Here is a 23948-nt window from a genome sequence, read left to right on the forward strand (position 1 = left end):
AGGGAGGAACTTACCATGGCAATTCACTCCACCTCCATTTTCTTTTAATGGCATAAAGCACTGTCCTGGGCTTGAAAAAGTGAGACTAGGCTTGAGGATCTACTAACAGCTTAACTGCAGTTCGCCTAGTTCATCTTTGAATCAGGGTACTTTTGGGTACTTTTGAATGACATTCTCAGTCTTTCGTGTGTGTTTTTCTCACCCCAGTTCAGTTGTATTTTGGTGAGCCAGTCACACCCTAGTAAACCAGGCCCATTCCATTTAACCACCAGGAGCCGTGCTCTCGCTTCCTGGATGTTGTATGCAATGTCCATCTCCAGAGCCCCCAGCAATGGTATGATCTCCCCAGTGTACATACACAGTCTGATCCCTGCCAGTGTAAGGGTGAAAGCCTGTTTTGAACCCCACATTTGTTTTGAAGGTGGTCTCCTCACTGATAACAGCGGCAGAGCCCACCGTGTCAACCCACATCCTCATCTGCTTTCCATCTACCTCCACTGTAACATAGATGGGCTCAGTGCGTGGCTCACTCACAATAAACATGTTGTAGGAACAGTGCTCTTCCACCTCTGTGCTCTCTAGGTGGTGCTGTGAACTTGTGTTTGTCCAGTCTGCCCATCCTATGGCCTATGGTTGCAATTGTGACAGACAGTAAGTACCCTTGAACATACAGTAAGTACCCTTGAACATACAGTAAGTACCCTTGAACGTACAGTAAGTACCCTTGAAAGTACAGTAAGTACCCTTGAACGTACAGTAAGTACCCTTGAACGTACAGTAAGTACCCCTTGAACATACAGTAAGTACCCTTGAACATACAGTAAGTACCCTTGAACATACAGTAAGTACCCTTGAACATACAGTAAGTACTCCTTGAACGTACAGTAAGTACCCTTGAACGTACAGTAAGTACCCTTGAACGTACAGTAAGTGCCCTTGAACGTACAGTAAGTACCCTTGAACATACAGTAAGTACCTTGAACGTACAGTAAGTACCCTTGAATGTACAGTTATTTGCATAATGTGTTCCCCACATCTGAAACTTTCCACTGATTTATCCCTTTAGTCACCTGATGCGCTGCACCACTTTTTGCATATTTTTACATTACTAGCGGCCATCTCCATCCCTTGAGATAGTTCCAATGCTCTCTTGAAAATCAGTGTGGCTTCCCAGCAAACGGCGCTGTGTGGCGTCTTCATTAATGCCACAGACTAATATGTCACATGTCCTATAACACAGCCCCAAATGCACAACGTTCAGAGAGCTCACGCAATTCAGCAACAAAAGTTAGTAACAGACTGACCACATTTCTGGAAATGGCAGTTAAACTTGAACCTCTGGACAATCACTGAAGGTGTTGGATTGTGGTGAGTCTGAACGAGAGCAACTCCCGGTGTCCGTGGTGTAGCCAAATTCCTCATTAGCTTGTAGGTTTTAGTCCCACAGACACTCAATAGTGTGTTTAGCCTAATCTGTAATTCCATTTCCTCAAAAATGTGTCCCAAACTTTCCACATATTCCATCCAGTCCTCGTTCTGTTCCACAAAGTCAGTGATAGTCCCAAACATTGCCATTATACACCAACTTGTCATTGATCCTCATTAGTGATCAGTAGCTCCAGGCTGTGGATAGTAGCTCCAGGCTGTGGTTAGTAGCTCCAGGCTGTGGCTAGTAGCTCCAGACTGTGGTTAGTAGCTCCAGGCTGTGGCTAGTAGCTCCAGGCTCTGTTTAGTAGCTCCAGGTTGTGGCTAGTAGCTCCAGGCTGTGGTTAGTAGCTCCAGGCTGTGGCTAGTAGCTCCAGGCTGTGGTTAGTAGCTCCAGACTGTGGTTAGTAGCTCCAGGCTGTGGCTAGTAGCTCCAGGCTGTGGTTAGTAGCTCCAGGCTGTGGTTAGTAGCTCCAGGCTGTGGTTAGTAGCTCCAGGCTGTGGTTAGTAGCTCCAGGCTGTGGCTAGTAGCTCCAGGCTGTGGTTAGTAGCTCCAGGCTGTGGTTAGTAGCTCCAGTCTGTGGCTAGCAGCTCCAGGCTGTGGTTAGTAGCTCCAGACTGTGGTTAGTAGCTCCAGGCTGTGGCTAGCAGCTCCAGGCTGTGGTTAGTAGCTACAGGCTGTGGCTAGTAGCTCCAGGCTGTGGTTAGTAGCTCCAGGCTGTGGTTAGTAGCTCCAGGCTGTGGCTAGCAGCTCCAGGCTGTGGCTAGTAGCTCCAGGCTGTGGATAGTAGCTCCAGGCTGTGGTTAGTAGCTCCAGGCTGTGGTTAGTAGCTCCAGGCTGTGGCTAGTAGCTCCAGTCTGTGGTTAGTAGCTCCAGGCTGTGGCTAGTAGCTTCAAGCTGTGGTTAGTAGCTCCAGACTGTGGTTAGTAGGTCCAGGCTGTGGCTAGTAGCTCCAGGCTGTGGTTTGTACCTCCAGGCTGTGGTTAGTAGCTCCAGGCTGTGGTCAGTAGCTCCAGGCTGTGGCTAGTAGCTCCAGGCTCTGGCTAGTAGCTCCAGGCTGTGGTTAGTAGCTCCAGGCTGTGGTTAGTAGCTCCAGGCTGTGGTTAGTAGCTCCAGGCTGTGGTCAGTAGCTCCAGGCTGTGGCTAGTAGATCCAGGCTGTGGCTAGTAGCTCCAGGCTGTGGTTAGTAGCTCCAGGCTGTGGCTCGTAGCTCCAGGCTGTGGTTAGTAGCTCCAGGCTGTGGCTAGTAGCTCCAGGCTGTGGTTAGTAGCTACAGACTGTGGTTAGTAGCTCCAGGCTGTGGCTAGTAGCTCCAGGATGTGGTTAGTAGCTCCAGGCTGTGGCTAGCAGCTCCAGACTGTGGCTACTAGCTCCAGGCTGTGGTTAGTAGCTCCAGGCTGTGGCTAGTAGCTCCAGGCTATAATTAGTAGGTCCAGGCTGTGTTTAGTAGCTCCAGGCTGTGTTTAGTAGCTCCAGGCTGTGGCTAGTAGCTCCAGGCTGTGGTTAGTAGCTCCAGGCTGTGGTTAGTAGCTCCAGGCTGTGGCTCGTAGCTCCAGGCTGTGGTTAGTAGCTCCATGCTGTGGCTAGTAGCTCCAGACTGTGGTTCGTAGCTCCAGGCTGAGGTTAGTAGCTCCAGGCTGTGGTTAGTAGCTCCATGCTGTGGCTAGTAGCTCCAGACTGTGGTTCGTAGCTCCAGGCTGAGGTTAGTAGCTCCGGGCTGAGGTTAGTAGCTCCAGGCTCTGGGCATGTATACATGCTTTCTTTGTAGTCATTTTAGGGCCTTATTCTGACTCAAGCCCTGTGCAATCGGTTTGGATCAATTACATACAGTTCCTGGTGTCACATATGTTAGTAGCTAGTGTCATGACTCCTGGCTGAGGATGTTATTAAAAACGGTATGAACTAAATACTGTAACTTAGGAAGGAAATCCCCTTTATCTGTCAAGTTTCCATCAAATACATTGCCTGTAATATCAAAATGGATTAAACTATTTTTGTTAAGATTGGAGTGTGATTTTAGGAGTCATAAGAGAGAACTTCTAATCATATTCTTTGCACATTAGGTAGTCACGCCCCAAATGAGGTCAGAAAGCTTGTCAGTGGGATGGCACTGCCCTAATATGCATATATTAGCATGTGGGACTGAGTAATAGGCAGTTTACTCCTATCCCAAAGAAGTTCTTTAAACAGCTTGGAAAATATCAGAAAATTATGTCATGGCTTTCGAAGCTTCTGATAGGCTAATTGACATCACTTGAGTCAACTGGAGGTGAACGTGTGGATGTATTTCAAGCCCTACCTTCAAACCCAGTGCCTTTTTGCTTGAAATCATGGGTAAATCAAAATAAATCAGCCAAGACCCCCGAAAAAACTGTAGACGTCCACAAGTCTGGTTCATCCTTGGGAGAAATTTCAAAACATCTGAAGGTACCACATTCATCTGTACAAACAATAGTACGCACGTATGAACACCATGGGACCACGCAGAAATCATACAACTTAGGAAGGAGACGCATTCTGTCTCCTAGAGATGAACGTACTTTGGTGCAAAAAGTGCAAATCAATCCCAGAACAACAGCAAAGCACCTTGTGAAGATGCTGGAGGAAACAGGTACAAAAGTATCTATATCCACAGTAAAACGAGTCCTATATCGACATAACCTGAAAGCCCGCTCAGGAAGGAAGAAGCCACTGCTCCAAAACCGCCATAAAAAAGCCAGACTACGGTTTGCAACTGCACATGGGGATAAGGATCGTACTTTTTTGAGAAATGTCCTCTGGTCTGATGAAACAAAAATAGAACAGTTTGGCCTTGATGACCATCGTTATATTTGGAGGAAAAAGGGGGAGGCTTGCAAGCCGAAGAACACCATCCCAACTGTGAAGCACGGAGGTAGCAGAATCATGTTGTGGGGGTACTTTGCTGCAGGAGGGACCGGTGAACTTCACAAAATAGATGGCAACATCTCAAGACATCAGTCAGGAATTTAAAGCTTGGTCGCAAATGGGTCTTCCAAATGGACAATGACCCCAAGTATACTTCCAAAGTTGTGGACAACAAAGTCAAGGTATTGGAGTGGTCATCACAAAGCCCTGACCTCAATACTATAGAGCATTTGTTGGTGTACACGGCCGTCAAAGGAAGAGGACCAAAGTGCAGCGTGGTGTGCGAGAGACATAAAAAGGCTCTCTAAGGTCAGGGCGTGACAGTGGGCAGAAATGAAAAGCGTGTGCGAGCAAGGAGGCCTACAAACCTGACTCATTTACACCAGCTCTGTCAGGAGGAATGGGCCAAATTCACCCAACTTATTGTGGGAAGCTTGTGGAAGGCAACCCGAAACATTTGACCTAAGTTAAACAGTTTAAATACAATGATACCAAATACTAATTGAGTGTATGTAAACTTCTGACCCACTGGGAATGGTATGAAAGAAATTAAGGCTGAAATAAATCATTCTCTCTTCTATTATTCTGACATTTCACATTCTTAAAATAAAGTGGTGATCCTAACCGACCTAAAACAGGGAATTGTTACTAGGATTATATGCCAGGAATTGTGAAAACTGAGTTTAAATGTATTTGTCTAACGTGTATGTAAACTTGCGACTTCAACTGTATGTAGTATATTTGTATATATATCAACTTTATATATTCTTGAGTTTAATTTGGGAGATAGTAATTCATTAACAACTTCTTCCATGGTGCCCCAAATTCCTAATGAGTTAATTGTTATGTGATTAATTGAATCGGGTAACAATTAAACATAGTTAGTGGAATAAATAAATAACAGTCATCAGATTAATGAAAGTCACGACACTAAGCGCCTGAAATAGGAGAGTTCTGTTTTATGGAGTGGGGTTAAGAGGACTAGGGTTAGTGTGTGAGAGAGTGAGTGAGTGTGTGTATCTGTGTGTGTGAGAGTGAGTGAGTGTGTGAGTGTGTGTATCTGAGCTAGCGAGGGCAGTGTTGTTGAGGATTAGAGGTTAAAAAAGGCCCTTACCTCCCAGGAGGTGACCAGTTCATGCCTGCGGCCGTTCCCTCCACTGACGTTAGCTGGGGCCACCGAGGGGACTGGAAGTTTTGGACACAAGAAAACAACACCAGCCATCACACGTCATATCTCCTGCAAGACCCTAGTTGACTGTTGTTTACCAAGTCAGTTCAACTCTGCTCAACCCATAGCTCTACTCATTTGAAGAGACTCAAGACGAGTTGAAATGTGGAAAATACAAGCTTCAATACCACTACAGTATCGGTGACCCATAGCTCTTGTCCCAAGAAACCCAAACGGAATCGTAAAAGTAGAGTTATACCAGTATATGCCATTTAGAATACTTTTTATTTATAAAGAATCACTATTCATAATATACAGTGGGTGGACACCACCTCATCCAACATCTCATGGACACCTCCTCATCCAACATCTCATGGACACCTCATCCAACATCTCATGGACACCTCCTCATCCTACATCTCATAGACACTTCCTCATCCAACATCTCATAGACACCTCCTCATCCAACATCTCATAGACACCTCCTCATCCAACATCTCATGGACACCTCCTCATCCAACATCTCATAGACACCTCCTCATCCAACATCTCATAGACACCTCCTCATCCAACATCTCATGGACACCTCCTCATCCAACATCTCATGGACACCTCCTCATCCAACATCTCATAGACACCTCCTCATCCAACATCTCATGGACACCTCCTCATCCAACATCTCATAGACACCTCCTCATCCAACATCTCATGGACACCTCATCCAACATCTCATAGACACCTCCTCATCCAACATCTCATGGACACCTCCTCATCCAACATCTCATGGACACCTCCTCATCCAACATCTCATAGACACCTCCTCATCCAACATCTCATGGACACCTCCTCATCCAACATCTCAAAGACACCTCCTAATCCAACATCTCATAGACACCACCTCATCCAAAATCTCATGGACACCTCCTCATCCAACATCTCATGGACACCTCCTCATCCAACAGCTCATGGACACCTCCTCATCCAACAGCTCATGGACACCTCCTCATCCAACATCTCATGGACACCTCCTCATCCTACATCTCATAGACACTTCCTCATCCAACATCTCATAGACACCTCCTCATCCAACATCTCATAGACACCACCTCATCCAACATCTCATGGACACCTCCTCATCCAACATCTCATGGACACCTCCTCATCCAACATCTCATGGACACCTCCTCATCCTACATCTCATAGACACTTCCTCATCCAACATCTCATAGACACCTCCTCATCCAACATCTCATGGACACCTCCTCATCCAACATCTCATGGACACCTCCTCATCCAACCTTCTCATAGACACCTCCTCATCCAACATCTCATGGACACCTCCTCATCCAACATCTCATGGACACCTCCTCATCCAACCTTCTCATAGACACCTCATCCAACATCTCATGGACACCTCCTCATCCAACCTTCTCATAGACACCTCCTCATCCAACATCTCATAGACACCACCTCATCCAACATCTCATGGACACCTCCTCATCCAACATCTCATGGACACCACCTCATCCAACATCTCATGGACACCTCCTCATCCAACCTTCTCATAGACACCTCCTCATCCAACATCTCATAGACACCTCCTCATCCAACATCTCATGGACACCTCCTCATCCAACATCTCATGGACACCTCCTCATCCAACATCTCATAGACACCTCCTCATCCAACATCTCATGGACACCTCCTCATCCAACATCTCATAGACACCTCCTCATCCAACATCTCATAGACACCACCTCATCCAACATCTCATAGACACCTCCTCATCCAACATCTCATGGACACCTCCTCATCCAACCACTCATGGAAACCTCCTCATCCAACATCTCATAGACACCTCATCCATCATCTCATAGACACCTCCTCATCCAACATCTCATAGACACCTCCTCATCCAACATCTCATGGACACCTCCTCATCCAACATGTCATAGACACCTCCTCATCCAACTTCTCATAGACACCTCCTCATCCAACATCTCATAGACACCTCATCCAACATCTCATAGACACCTCCTCATCCAACCTTCTCATAGACACCTCCTCATCCAACATCTCATGGACACCTCCTCATCCAACATCTCATAGACACCTCATCCAACATCTCATAGACACCTCCTCATCCAACATCTCATAGACACCTCCTCATCCAACATCTCATAGACACCTCCTCATCCAACATCTCATGGACACCTCCTCATCCAACATCTCATGGACACCTCCTCATCCAACATCTCATAGACACCTCATCCATCATCTCATAGACACCTCCTCCTACATCTCATAGACACCTCCTCATCCAACATCTCATAGACACCTCCTCATCCAACATCTCATGGACACCTCCTCATCCAACCTTCTCATAGGCACCTCATCCAACATCTCATAGACACCTCCTCATCCAACATCTCATGGACACCTCCTCATCCAACCTTCTCATAGACACCTCCTCATCCAACATCTCATGGACACCTCCTCATCCAACATCTCATGGACACCTCCTCATCCAACCTTCTCATAGTCACCTCATCCAACATCTCATGGACACCTCCTCATCCAACATCTCATGGACACCTCCTCATCCAACATCTCATAGACACCTCCTCATCCAACATCTCATGGACACCTCCTCATCCAACCTTCTCATAGGCACCTCATCCAACATCTCATAGCCACCTCCTCATCCAACATCTCATGGACACCTCCTCATCCAACCTTCTCATAGACACCTCCTCATCCAACATCTCATGGACACCTCCTCATCCAACATCTCATGGACACCTCCTCATCCAACCTTCTCATAGTCACCTCATCCAACATCTCATGGACACCTCCTCATCCAACATCTCATTCCAAAACCATAGGTATTAATATGGTGTTTGGTCCCCCTTTACTGCTATAACAGCCTCCACTCTTCTGGTAAGGCTTTCCACTAGATGTTGGAACATTGCTCCTATAACAGCCTCCACTCTTCTGGTAAGGCTTTCCACGAGATGTTGGAACATTGCTGCTATAACAGCCTCCACTCTTCTGGTAAGGCTTTCCACTAGATGTAGGAACATTGCTGCTATAACAGCCTCCACTCTTCTGGTAAGGCTTTCCACTAGATGTAGGAACATTGCTGCTATAACAGCCTCCACTCTTCTGGTAAGGCTTTCCACTAGATGTAGGAACATTGCTGCTATAACAGCCTCCACTCTTCTGGTAAGGCTTTCCACTAGATGTAGGAACATTGCTGCTATAACAGCCTCCACTCTTCTGGTAAGGCTTTCCACTAGATGTAGGAACATTGCTGCTATAACAGCCTCCACTCTTCTGGTAAGGCTTTCCACTAGATGTTGGAACATTGCTGCTATAACAGCCTCCACTCTTCTGGGAAGGCTTTCCACTAGATGTTGGAACATTGCTGCTATAACAGCCTCCACTCTTCTGGTAAGGCTTTCCACTAGATGTTGGAACATTGCTGCAGGGAGGGCATCCTGACTGGTTGCATCACTGCCTCGTATGGCAACTGCTTGGCCTCTGAGCGCACGACACTACAGAGGGTAGGTAGTGCGTATAGCCCAGTTCATCACTAGGGTAAGCATCCTACCAGGACCTCTATACCAGGTGGTGTCAGAGGAAGGGCCTAAAATTGTCAAAGACTCCACAGACTGTTCTCACTTCTACCGGTACCGGAGTGCCAAGTCTGGGTCCAAGAGGCTTCTAAACAGCTTTTCTACCCCCAAGACATAAGACTCCTCAACAGCTAATCAAATGGATACCCAATGTCACCCACCACCTTTTTACGCTGATGCTACTCTCTGTTTATCTATGTATAGTCACTTTACCTCTACCTACAGGTTCATATTACCTCAATTACCTCGACTAACTGGTGCCCCGCACATTGACTCTGTACGGGTACCCCCTGCATATAGCCTCCACATTGACTCTGTACTGGTTCCCCCTGTATATAGCCTCCACATTGACTCTGTACCGGTACCCCTGTATACAGCCTCCACATTGACTCTGTACCGGTACCCCCTGTATACAGCCTCCACATTGACTCTGTACTGGTTCCCCCTGTATATAGCCTCCACATTGACTCTGTACCAGTACCCCTGTATATAGCCTCCACATTGACTGTGTAACGGTACCCCTTGTATCCCTGTATATAGCCTCCACATTGACTCTGTACCGGTACCCCTGTATATAGCCTCCACATTGACTCTGTACCGCTACCCCTGTATATAGCCTCCACATTGACTCTGTACCGTAATACCCTGTATATAGCCTCCAAATTGACTCTGTACCAGTACCCCTTGTATATAGCCTCCACATTGACTCTGTATCGGTACCCCTGTATATAGCCTCCACATTGACTCTGTATCGGTACCCCTGTATATAGCCTCCACATTGACTCTGTACCGGTACCCCTGCATATAGCCTCCACATTGACTCTGTACTGGTACCCCTGTATATAGCCTCCACATTGACTCTGTACCGGTACCCCTGCATATAGCCTCCACATTGACTCTGTACCGGTACCCCTGTATATAGCCTCCACATTGACTCTGTATCGGTACCCCCTGCATATGGCCTCCACATTGACTCTATACCCCTGTATATAGCCTCCACATTGACTCTGTACCGGTACCCCTGCATATAGCCTCCACATTGACTCTGTACCGGTACCCCTGTATATATCCTCCACATTGACTCTGTACCGGTACCCCTGCATATAGCCTCCACATTGACTCTGTACCGGTACCCCTGCATATAGCCTCCACATTGACTCTGTACCGGTACCCCTGCATATAGCCTCCACATTGACTCTGTACCGGTACCCCTGTATATAGCCTCCACATTGACTCTGTATCGGTACCCCTGCATATAGCCTCCACATTGACTGTACTGGTACCCCTGTATATAGCCTCCACATTGACTCTGTACCGGTACCCCTGCATATAGCCTCCACATTGACTCTGTACCGGTACCCCCTGTATATAGCCTCTATATTGACTCTGTACCGGTACCCCTGTATATAGCCTCCACATTGACTCTGTACCGGTACCCCTGTATATAGCCTCCACATTGACTCTGTACTGGTACCCCTGTATATAGCCTCCACATTGACTCTGTATCGGTACACCCTGTATATAGCCTCCACATTGACTCTGTACCGGTACCCCCTGTATATAGCTTCCACATTGACTCTGTACCGGTACCCCTGTATATAGCCTCCACATTGACTCTGTACCGGTACCCCTGTATATAGCCTCCACATTGACTCTGTATCGGTACCCCTGCATATAGCCTCCACAATGACTGTACTGGTACCCCTGTATATAGCCTCCACATTGACTCTGTACCGGTACCCCTGCATATAGCCTCCACATTGACTCTGTACCGGTACCCCTGTATATAGCCTCTATATTGACTCTGTACCGGTACCCCTGTATATAGCCTCCACATTGACTCTGTACCGCTACCCCTGTATATAGCCTCCACATTGACTCTGTACCGGTACCCCTGTATATAGCCTCCACATTGACTCTGTACTGGTACCCCTGTATATAGCCTCCACATTGACTCTGTATCGGTACACCCTGTATATAGCCTCCACATTGACTCTGTACCGGTACCCCCTGTATATAGCTTCCACATTGACTCTGTACCCCTGTATATAGCCTCCACATTGACTCTGTACCGGTACCCCCTGTATATAGCCTCCACATTGACTCTATACCCCCCTGTATATTGTCTCCACATTGACTCTGTACCGGTACCCCTGTATATAGCCTCCACATTGACTCTGTACCGGTACCCCCTGCATATAGCCTCCACATTGACTATGTACCGGTACCCCCTGCATATAGCCTCCACATTGACTCTGTACCGGTACCCCCTGTATATAGCCTCCACATTGACTCTGTATCGGTGCCCCTGTATATAGCCTCCACATTGACTCTGTACCGGTACACCCTGCATATAGCCTCCACATTGACTCGGTACTGGTACCCTGTATATAGCCTCCACATTGACTCTGTACCGGTACCCCCTGTATATAGCCTCCACATTGACTCTGTACCGGTACCCCTGCATATAGCCTCCACATTGACTCTGTACCGGTACCCCTGCATATAGCCTCCACATTGACTCTGTACCGGTACCCCTGTATATAGCCTCCACATTGACTCTGTACCGGTACCCCTGCATATAGCCTCCACATTGACTCTGTACCGGTACCCCTGCATATAGCCTCCACATTGACTCTGTACCCCTGTATATACCCTCCACATTGACTCTGTACCGGTACCCCTGTATATAGCCTCCACATTGAATCTGTACCGGTACCCCTGCATATAGCCTCCACATTGACTCTGTACCGGTACCCCTGTATATAGCCTCTACATTGACTCTGTACCGGTACCCCTGTATATAGCCTCCACATTGACTCTGTACCGGTACCCCTGTATATAGCCTCCACATTGACCCTGTACCGGTACCCCCTGTATATAGCCTCCACATTGACTCTGTACCGGTACCCCCTGTATATAGCCTCCACATTGACTCTGTACCCCTGTATATACCTCCACATTGACTCTGTACCGGTACCCCTGTATATAGCCTCCACATTGACTCTGTACCCCCCTGTATATAGTCTCCACATTGACTCTGTACCGGTACCCCTGTATATAGCCTCCACATTGATCTGTACCGGTACCCCTGCATATAGCCTCCACATTGACTCTGTACCGGTACCCCTGTATATAGCCTCCACATTGACTCTGTACCGGTACCCCTGTATATAGCCTCCACATTGACTCTGTACTGGTACCCCTGTATATAGCCTCCACATTGACTCTGTACCGGTACCCCTGTATATAGCCTCCACATTGACTCTGTACCGGTACCCCTGCATATAGCCTCCACATTGACTCTGTACTGGTACCCCTGTATATAGCCTCCACATTGACTCTGTACCGGTACCCCCTGTATATAGCCTCCACATTGACTCTGTACCGGTACCCCTGTATATAGCCTCCACATTGACTCTGTACCGGTACCCCTGTATATAGCCTCCACATTGACTCTGTACCGGTACACCCTGTATATAGCCTCCACATTGACTCTGTACCTGGTACCCCTGTATATAGCCTCCACATTGACTCTGTACCGGTACCCCTGTATATAGCCTCCACATTGACTCTGTACCGGTACCCCCTGTATATAGCCTCCACATTGACTCTGTACCGGTACCCCCTATATAGCCTCCACATTGACTCTGTACCGGTACCCCTGTATATAGCCTCCACATTGACTCTGTACCGGTACCCCTGTATATAGCCTCCACATTGACTCTGTACTGGTACCCCTGTATATAGCCTCCACATTGACTCTGTACCGGTACCCCTGTATATAGCCTCCACATTGACTCTGTACCGGTACCCCTGTATATAGCTTCCACATTGACTCTGTACCAGTACCCCTGTATATAGCCTCCACATTGACTCTGTACCGGTACCCCTGTATATAGCCTCCACATTGACTCTGTACCGGTACCCCCTGTATATAGCCTCCACATTGACTCTGTACCGGTACCCCTGTATATAGCCTCCACATTGACTCTGTACCGGTACCCCTGTATATAGCCTCCACATTGACTCTGTACCGGTACCCCCTGCATATAGCCTCCACATTGACTCTGTACTGGTACCCCTGTATATAGCCTCCACATTGACTCTGTACCGGTACACCCTGTATATAGCCTCCACATTGACTCTGTACCGTACCCCCTGTATATAGCCTCCACATTGACTCTGTACCGGTACCCCTGTATATAGCCTCCACATTGACTCTGTACCGGTACCCCCTGTATATAGCCTCCACATTGACTCTGTACCGGTACCCCTGTATATAGCCTCCACATTGACTCTGTACCGGTACCCCTGTATATAGCCTCCACATTGACTCTGTACCGGTACCCCTGTATATAGCCTCCACATTGACTCTGTACCGGTACCCCTGTATATAGCCTCCACATTGACTCTGTACCGGTACACCCTGTATATAGCCTCCACATTGACTCTGTACTGGTACCCTGTATATAGCCTCCACATTGACTCTGTACCGGTACCCCTGTATATAGCCTCCACATTGACTCTGTACCGGTACCCCTGTATATAGCCTCCACATTGACTCTGTACCGGTACCCCTGCATATAGCCTCCACATTGACTCTGTACCGGTACCCCTGTATATAGCCTCCACATTGACTCTGTACCGGTACCCCTGTATATAGCCTCCACATTGACTCTGTACCGGTACCCCTGTATATAGCCTCCACATTGACTCTGTACCCCTGTATATAGCCTCCACATTGACTCTGTACCGGTACCCCTGTATATAGCCTCCACATTGACTCTGTACCGGTACCCCCTGTATATAGCCTCCACATTGACTCTGTACCGGTACCCCTGTATATAGCCTCCACATTGACTCTGTACCGGTACCCCTGTATATAGCCTCCACATTGACTCTGTACCGGTACCCCTGTATATAGCCTCCACATTGACTCTGTACCGGTACCCCTGTATATAGCCTCCACATTGACTCTGTACCGGTACCCCTGTATATAGCCTCCACATTGACTCTGTACCGTACCCCTGTATATAGCCTCCACATTGACTCTGTACCGGTACCCCTGTATATAGCCTCCACATTGACTCTGTACCGGTACCCCTGTATATAGCCTCCACATTGACTCTGTACCGGTACCCCTGTATATAGCCTCCACATTGACTCTGTACCGGTACCCCTGTATATAGCCTCCACATTGACTCTGTACCGGTACCCCTGTATATAGCCTCCACATTGACTCTGTACCGGTACCCCTGTATATAGCCTCCACATTGACTCTGTACTGGTACCCTGTATATAGCCTCCACATTGACTCTGTACCGGTACCCCTGTATATAGCCTCCACATTGACTCTGTACCGGTACCCCTGTATATAGCCTCCACATTGACTCTGTACTGGTACCCCTGTATATAGCCTCCACATTGACTCTGTACCGGTACCCCTGTATATAGCCTCCACATTGACTCTGTACCGGTACCCCCTGTATATAGCCTCCACATTGACTCTGTACCGGTACCCCTGTATATAGCCTCCACATTGACTCTGTACCGGTACCCCTGTATATAGCCTCCACATTGACTCTGTACTGGTACCCCTGTATATAGCCTCCACATTGACTCTGTACCGGTACCCCCTGTATATAGCCTCCACATTGACTCTGTACCGGTACCCCCTGTATATAGCCTCCACATTGACTCTGTACCGGTACCCCTGTATATAGCCTCCACATTGACTCTGTACCGGTACCCCTGTATATAGCCTCCACATTGACTCTGTACCGGTACCCTGTATATAGCCTCCACATTGACTCTGTACCGGTACCCCTGTATATAGCCTCCACATTGACTCTGTACCGGTACCCCTGTATATAGCCTCCACATTGACTCTGTACCCCCTGTATATAGCCTCCACATTGACTCTGTACCGGTACCCCTGTATATAGCCTCCACATTGACTCTGTACCGGTACCCCTGCATATAGCCTCCACATTGACTCTGTACCGGTACCCCTGTATATAGCCTCCACATTGACTCTGTACCGGTACCCCCTGTATATAGCCTCCACATTGACTCTGTACTGGTACCCCTGTATATAGCCTCCACATTGACTCTGTACCGGTACCCCTGTATATAGCCTCCACATTGACTCTGTACCGGTACCCCCTGTATATAGCCTCCACATTGACTCTGTACTGGTACCCCTGTATATAGCCTCCACATTGACTCTGTACCGGTACCCCCTGTATATAGCCTCCACATTGACTCTGTACCGGTACCCCTGTATATAGCCTCCACATTGACTCTGTACCGGTGCCCCCTGTATATAGCCTCCACATTGACTCTGTACCGGTACACCCTGTATATAGCCTCCACATTGACTCTGTACTGGTACCCCTGTATATAGCCTCCACATTGACTCTGTACCGGTACCCCCTGTATATAGCCTCCACATTGACTCTGTACCGGTACCCCTGTATATAGCCTCCACATTGACTCTGTACCGGTACCCCTGTATATAGCCTCCACATTGACTCTGTACCGGTACCCCTGTATATAGCCTCCACATTGACTCTGTACCGGTACCCCTGTATATAGCCTCCACATTGACTCTGTACCGGTACCCCCTGTATATAGCCTCCACATTGACTCTGTACCGGTACCCCTGTATATAGCCTCCACATTGACTCTGTACCGTAACCCCTGTATATAGCCTCCACATTGACTCTGTACCGGTACCCCTGTATATAGCCTCCACATTGACTCTGTACCGTACCCCTGTATATAGCCTCCACATTGACTCTGTACCGGTACCCCTGTATATAGCCTCCACATTGACTCTGTACCGGTACCCCTGTATATAGCCTCCACATTGACTCTGTACCGGTACCCCTGTATATAGCCTCCACATTGACTCTGTACCGGTACCCCTGTATATAGCCTCCACATTGACTCTGTACCGGTACCCCTGTATATAGCCTCCACATTGACTCTGTACCGTACCCCTGTATATAGCCTCCACATTGACTCTGTACCGGTACCCCTGTATATAGCCTCCACATTGACTCTGTACCGGTACCCCTGTATATAGCCTCCACATTGACTCTGTACCGGTACCCCCTGTATATAGCCTCCACATTGACTCTGTACCGGTACCCCCTGTATATAGCCTCCACATTGACTCTGTACCGGTACCCCTGTATATAGCCTCCACATTGACTCTGTACCGGTACCCCTGTATATAGCCTCCACATTGACTCTGTACCGGTACCCCTGTATATAGCCTCCACATTGACTCTGTACCGGTACCCCTGTATATAGCCTCCACATTGACTCTGTACCGGTACCCCCTGTATATAGCCTCCACATTGACTCTGTACCGGTACCCCCTGTATATAGCCTCCACATTGACTCTGTACTGGTACCCCTGTATATAGCCTCCACATTGACTCTGTACCGGTACCCCTGTATATAGCCTCCACATTGACTCTGTACCAGTACCCCTGTATATAGCCTCCACATTGACTCTGTACCGGTACCCCTGTATATAGCCTCCACATTGACTCTGTACCGGTACCCCTGTATATAGCCTCCACATTGACTCTGTACCGGTACCCCCTGTATATAGCCTCCACATTGACTCTGTACCGGTACCCCTGTATATAGCCTCCACATTGACTCTGTACCGGTACCCCTGTATATAGCCTCCACATTGACTCTGTACCGGTACCCCTGTATATAGCCTCCACATTGACTCTGTACTGGTACCCCTGTATATAGCCTCCACATTGACTCTGTACCGGTACCCCTGTATATAGCCTCCACATTGACTCTGTACCGGTACCCCTGTATATAGCCTCCACATTGACTCTGTACCGGTACCCCTGTATATAGCCTCCACATTGACTCTGTACCGGTACCCCTGTATATAGCCTCCACATTGACTCTGTACCGGTACCCCTGTATATAGCCTCCACATTGACTCTGTACCCGGTACCCCCTGTATATAGCCTCCACATTGACTCTGTACCGGTACCCCTGTATATAGCCTCCACATTGACTCTGTACCGTACCCCTGTATATAGCCTCCACATTGACTCTGTACCAGTACCCCTGTATATAGCCTCCACATTGACTCTGTACCGGTACCCCTGTATATAGCCTCCACATTGACTCTGTACCGGTACCCCTGTATATAGCCTCCACATTGACTCTGTACCGGTACCCCCTGTATATAGCCTCCACATTGACTCTGTACCGGTACCCCTGTATATAGCCTCCACATTGACTCTGTACCGGTACCCCCTGTATATAGCCTCCACATTGACTCTGTACCGGTACCCCCTGTATATAGCCTCCACATTGACTCTGTACCAGTACCCCTGTATATAGCCTCCACATTGACTCTGTACTGGTACCCCTGTATATAGCCTCCACATTGACTCTGTACCGTACCCCTGTATATAGCCTCCACATTGACTCTGTACCGGTACCCCTGTATATAGCCTCCACATTGACTCTGTACCGGTACCCCTGTATATAGCCTCCACATTGACTCTGTACCGGTACCCCTGTATATAGCCTCCACATTGACTCTGTACCGGTACCCCTGTATATAGCCTCCACATTGACTCTGTACCGGTACCCCCTGTATATAGCCTCCACATTGACTCTGTACCGGTACCCCTGCATATAGCCTCCACATTGACTCTGTACCGGTACCCCTGTATATAGCCTCCACATTGACTCTGTACGGTACCCCTGTATATAGCCTCCACATTGACTCTGTACCGGTACCCTGTATATAGCCTCCACATTGACTCTGTACCGGTACCCCTGTATATAGCCTCCACATTGACTCTGTACCGGTACCCCTGTATATAGCCTCCACATTGACTCTGTACCGTGCCCCCTGTATATAGCCTCCACATTGACTCTGTACCGGTACCCCTGTATATAGCCTCCACATTGACTCTGTACTGGTACCCCTGTATATAGCCTCCACATTGACTCTGTACCGGTACCCCTGTATATAGCCTCCACATTGACTCTGTACCGGTACCCCTGTATATAGCCTCCACATTGACTCTGTACCGGTACCCCTGTATATAGCCTCCACATTGACTCTGTACCGGTACCCCTGTATATAGCCTCCACATTGACTCTGTACCGGTACCCCCTGTATATAGCCTCCACATTGACTCTGTACCGTACCCCTGTATATAGCCTCCACATTGACTCTGTACCGGTACCCCCTGCATATAGCCTCCACATTGACTCTGTACCGGTACCCCTGTATATAGCCTCCACATTGACTCTGTATCGGTGCCCCCTGTATATAGCCTCCACATTGACTCTGTACCGGTACCCCCTGTATATAGCCTCCACATTGACTCTGTACTGGTACCCCTGTATATAGCCTCCACATTGACTCTGTACCGGTACCCCTGTATATAGCCTCCACATTGACTCTGTACCGGTACCCCTGTATATAGCCTCCACATTGACTCTGTACCGGTACCCCTGTATATAGCCTCCACATTGACTCTGTACCGGTACCCCTGTATATAGCCTCCACATTGACTCTGTACCGGTACCCCCTGCATATAGCCTCCACATTGACTCTGTACCGGTACCCCTGCATATAGCCTCCACATTGACTCTGTACTGGTACCCCCTGTATATAGCCTCCACATTGACTCTGTACCTACCCCTGTATATAGCCTCCACATTGACTCTGTACCGGTACCCCTGTATATAGCCTCCACATTGACTCTGTACCCCCTGTATATAGTCTCCACATTGACTCTGTACCGGTACCCTGTATATAGCCTCCACATTGAATCTGTACCGGTACCCCATGCATATAGCCTCCACATTGACTCTGTACCGGTACCCCCTGCATATAGCCTCCACATTGACTCTGTACCGGTACCCCCTGTATATAGCCTCCACATTGACTCGTGTACCGGTACCCCCTGTATATAGCCTCCACATTGACTCTGTACTGGTACCCCTGTATATAGCCTCCACATTGACTCTGTACCGGTACCCCCTGTATATAGCCTCCACATTGACTCTGTACCGGTACCCCTGCATATAGCCTCCACATTGACTCTGTACTGGTACCCCTGTATATAGCCTCCACATTGACTCTGTACCGGTACCCCCTGCATATAGCCTCCACATTGACTCTGTACCGGTACCCTCTGTATATAGCCTCCACATTGACTCTGTACCGGTACCCCCTGCATATAGCCTCCACATTGACTCTGTACCGGTACCCCTGTATATAGCCTCCACATTGACTCTGTACCGTAACACCCTGTATATAGCCTCCACATTGACTCTGTACCGGTACCCCTGTATATAGCCTCCACATTGACTCTGTACTGGTACCCCTGTATATAGCCTTCATATTGACTCTGTACCGGTACCCCCTGCATATATCCTCCACATTGACTCTGTACCGGTACCCCCTGTATATAACCTCCACATTGACTCTGTACCGGTACCCCTGTATATAGCCTCCACATTGACTCTGTACCGGTACACCCTGCATATAGCCTCCACATTGACTCTGTACCAGTACCCCTGCATATAGCCTCCACATTGACTCTGTACTGGTACCCCTGTATATAGCCTCCACATTGACTCTGTACCGGTACCTCCTGTATATAGCCTCCATATTGACTCTGTACCAGTACCCCTGTATATAGCCTCCACATTGACTCTGTCCCGGTACCCCCTGTATATAGCCTCCACATTGACTCTGTACCGGTACCCCTGTATATAGCCTCCACATTGACTCTGTACCAGTACCCCCTGCATATAGCCTCCACATTGACTCTGTACTGGTACCCCCTGTATATAGCCTCCACATTGACTCTGTACCGTACCCCCTGCATATAGCCTCCACATTGACTCTGTACCGGTACACCCTGCATATAGCCTCCACATTGACTCTGTACCGGTACCCCTGTATATAGCCTCTACATTGACTCTGTACCAGTACCCCCTGCATATAGCCTCCACATTGACTCTGTACTGGTACACCCTGCATATAGCCTCCACATTGACTCTGTACCAGTACCCCCTGCATATAGCCTCCACATTGACTCTGTACCGGTACACCCTGCATATAGCCTCCACATTGACTCTGTACCAGTACCCCTGCATATAGCCTCCACATTGACTCTGTACCAGTACCCCCTGCATATAGCCTCCACATTGACTCTGTACCAGTACCCCCTGCATATAGCCTCGCTACTGTTATTTTATTGTTGCTTTTTATTAATTTATTTTTTACTTCAGTTTATTTGGATAAATATTTTCTTGACACTGATTTTTCTTATAAATACATTGTTGGTAAAGGGCTTGTCTGTCAGCATTTCACTGTAAGGTATACAGTCGTGGCCAAAAGTTTTGAGAATGACACAAATATACATTTTCACAGTCTGCTGCCTCAGTTTGTATGATGGCAATTTGCATATACTCCAGGCCATTTTGGAGGATGGCCTGGTGTCAAGAAGGGCAGCAAAGAAGCCACCTCTCTCCAGGAAAAACATCAGGGACAGGCTCATGTTCTGCAAAAGGTAAAGGGATTGGACTACTGAGGACTGGGGTAAAGTCATTTTCTATGATGAAACCCATTCCCGATTATTTAGGGAAAAAAGCTTGTCTGGAGAAGACAAGGTGAGTGCTACCATCAGTCCTGTGTCATGCCAACAGTAAAGCATCCTGAGACCATTCATGTGTGGGGTTGCTTCTCAGCCAAGGGAATGGGCTCACTCACAATTTTGCCTAAGAACACAGCCATGAATAAAGACTGGTACCAACACATCCTCCGAGAGCAACTTCTCCCAACCATTCAGGAACAGTTTGGTGACGAACAATGCCTTTTCCAGCATGATGGAGCTCCTTGCCATAAGGCAAAGGGGATAACTAAGTGGCTCGGGAAAAAAACATCGATATTTTGGGTCCATGGCCAGGAAACTCCCCAGACCTTAATCCCATTGAGAACTTATGGTCAATCCTCAAGAGGTGGGTGGACAAACAAAAACCCACAAATTCTGACAAACTCCAAGCATTGATTATGCAAGAATGGGCTGCCATCAGTCAGGATGTGGCCCAGAAGTTAATTGACAGCGTGCTAGGGCGGATTGCAGAGGTCTTGAAAAAGAAGGGTCAACAATGCAAATATTGACTCTGCATCAACTTCATATAATTGTCAATCAAAGCCTTTGAAATGCTTGTAATTATCCTTCAGTCTTCCATAGTAACATCTGACAAAAATATCTAAAGACACTGAAGCAGCAAACGTTGTGGAAATTCATTTTTGTGTAATTCTCAAGACTTTTGGCCACGACTTGCATTCGGCGCAAGTGACAAATAACATTTGATTCCATTGGATTTGATTTCATTACATTCAGCCACAAGAGTATTAGCGAGACTGGTACTGATGTTGGGTGATTGGAGATGATGCAGACAATTACATTGATGGAAGCCACAATCTAGCTGCAATATTAAAGCTGATCTTCACCCCCTACAAACGGTTTAATAAAACATAAAAACATATCATTTTAGTGGAAGTAAGGGGCCTAGTCCAAACCATGAAAAACAGGCCCAGACCATCATTCCTCATCCAACAAACTTTACAGTTGGGACTATGCATTGGGGCAGGTAGCGTTCTCCTGGCATCCGCCAAACCCAGATTTGTCCGTCGGACTACCAGATGGTGAAGAGTAGTGATTAATCACTCCAGAGAACGCATTTTCACTGCTCCCTAGTCCAATGGCGGCAAGCTTTACACCACTCCAGCAGACGCTTGGTATTGCGCATGGTGATCTTGGGCATGTGAGCAGCTGCTTTAATTGGTTGAGGAGTTTGTTAAATAAGCAGATGCCAGACAGAGACACAGAGACAGAGACATAGAGAAACAGAGCCTCAGAGCCTCATAGCCTCATAGCCACAGAGAGAGAGCCCCAGAGCCCCAGAGCCTCAGAGCCACAGTCTCAGAGACACATAGCCTCAGAACCACAGAGACACAGAGTCTCAGAGCCACAGAGCCTCAACCACTCAGAGCCTCAGCCACTCAGAGCCTGAGCCACTGGGCCACTCAGAGTCTCAGCCACTCAGAGTCTCAGCCACTCAGAGTCTCAGCCACTCAGAGCCTCAGCCACTCAGAGCCTCAGCCACTCAGCCATGGCCAGGTTTATATATTATATTTCTGGAAAACAATCCCTGGTTTGGATTACATACATACGCAGTTAGGAACAGAAACAGTCTACATCCCAAATGGAACCCTATGGGCCCTGGTCTAAAGTAGTGGACTACAGAGGGAATAGGAACCCTTTGGGCCCTGGTCTAAAGTAGTGGACTACAGAGGGAATAGGAACCCTTTGGGCCCTGGTCTAAAGTAGTGGACTACAGAGGGAATAGGAACCCTTTGGGCCCTGGTCTAAAGTAGTGGACTACAGAGGGAATAGGAACCCTTTGGGCCCTGGTCTAAAGTAGTTGACTACATAGGGAATAGGAACCCTTTGGGCCCTGGTCTAAAGTAGTGGACTACAGAGGGAATAGGAACCCTTTGGGTCCTGGTCTAAAGTAGTGGACTACATAGGGAATAGGAACCCTTTGGGCCCTGGTCTAAAGTAGTGGACTACAGAGGGAATAGGAACCCTTTGGGCCCTGGTCTAAAGTAGTGGACTACAGAGGGAATAGGAAACCTTTGGGCCCTGGTCTAAAGTAGTGGACTACAGAGGGAATAGGAACCCTTTGGGCCCTGGTCTAAAGTAGTGGACTACAGAGGGAATAGGAACCCTTTGGGCCCTGGTCTAAAGTAGTGGACTACAGAGGGAATAGGAACCCTTTGGGCCCTGGTCTAAAGTAGTGGACTACATAGGGAATAGGAACCCTTTGGGCCCTGGTCTAAAATAGTGCACTACAGAGGGAATAGGGTGCCATTTGGGACGCAAAGAAATGCCGTAGCAAAGTTGACTGGTGTAAATAGTCTATTTTACCAGCTGCTTTATCTGCATTGCGTTTTTAACAGGAGATACTGATTTCTTGAATGCTATGTATATTTCTATTTTAGAAATAGTATCCTGCCGAGACGGGTTCTTTTGTTTTGCTAGTTGAGTAAGAAAAACATGTCAGTTAAACATGATGCTTTCGCTTAGTGAGAGAAAAATATTTTTGGATTGAACTGTAGTCAGTTATATACTATATGTTCTCACCCAGCTGGACCCACACCCCAACCAGACCTCCACCTGCTAGGCCCACACCCCAACCAGACCTCCACCTGCTAGGCCCACACCCCAACCAGACCTCCACCTGCTAGGCCCACACCCCAACCAGACCTCCACCTGCTAGGCCCACACCCCAACCCAGACCTCCACCTGCTAGGTCCACACCCCAACCAGACCTCCACCTGCTAGGCCCACACCCCAACCAGACCTCCACCTGCTAGGTCCACACCCCAACCAGACCTCCACCTGCTAGGCCCACACCCCAACCAGACCTCCACCTGCTAGGCCCACACCCCAACCAGACCTCCACCTGCTAGGCCCACACCCCAACCAGACCTCCACCTGCTAGGCCCACACCCCAACCAGACCTCCACCTGCTAGGCCCACACCCCAACCAGACCTCCACCTGCTAGGCCCACACCCCAACCAGACCTCCACCTGCTAGGCCCACACCCCAACCAGACCTCCACCTGCTAGGCCCACACCCCAACCAGACCTCCACCTGCTAGGCCCACACCCCAACCCGACCGCCACCTGCTAGGCCCACACCCCAACCAGACCTCCACCTGCTAGGCCCA

The 23948-nt window shown here is 48.4% G+C and overlaps 1 protein-coding gene across 1 annotated transcript in view; it reads right to left on the reverse strand.

Annotated features, from left to right (window-relative positions):
- Positions 1–1220: 1220 nt before the first annotated feature.
- Positions 1221–23948, reverse strand: part of LOC118377805 (contactin-5-like) — a 71945-nt gene continuing 49217 nt past the window's right edge. Inside the window, exons 5-6 of the mRNA XM_052507020.1 lie at positions 5427–5497; positions 1221–1229 (exon numbers count right to left, since the gene is read on the reverse strand). Coding sequence (XP_052362980.1) covers positions 1221–1229; positions 5427–5497 — 80 coding nt within the window. The remainder of the gene's footprint in view (positions 1230–5426; positions 5498–23948) is intronic.

The sequence above is a fragment of the Oncorhynchus keta genome, unplaced genomic scaffold, assembly GCF_023373465.1.
Source record: "Oncorhynchus keta strain PuntledgeMale-10-30-2019 unplaced genomic scaffold, Oket_V2 Un_contig_28385_pilon_pilon, whole genome shotgun sequence".
Taxonomy (NCBI): Eukaryota; Metazoa; Chordata; class Actinopteri; order Salmoniformes; family Salmonidae; genus Oncorhynchus; species Oncorhynchus keta.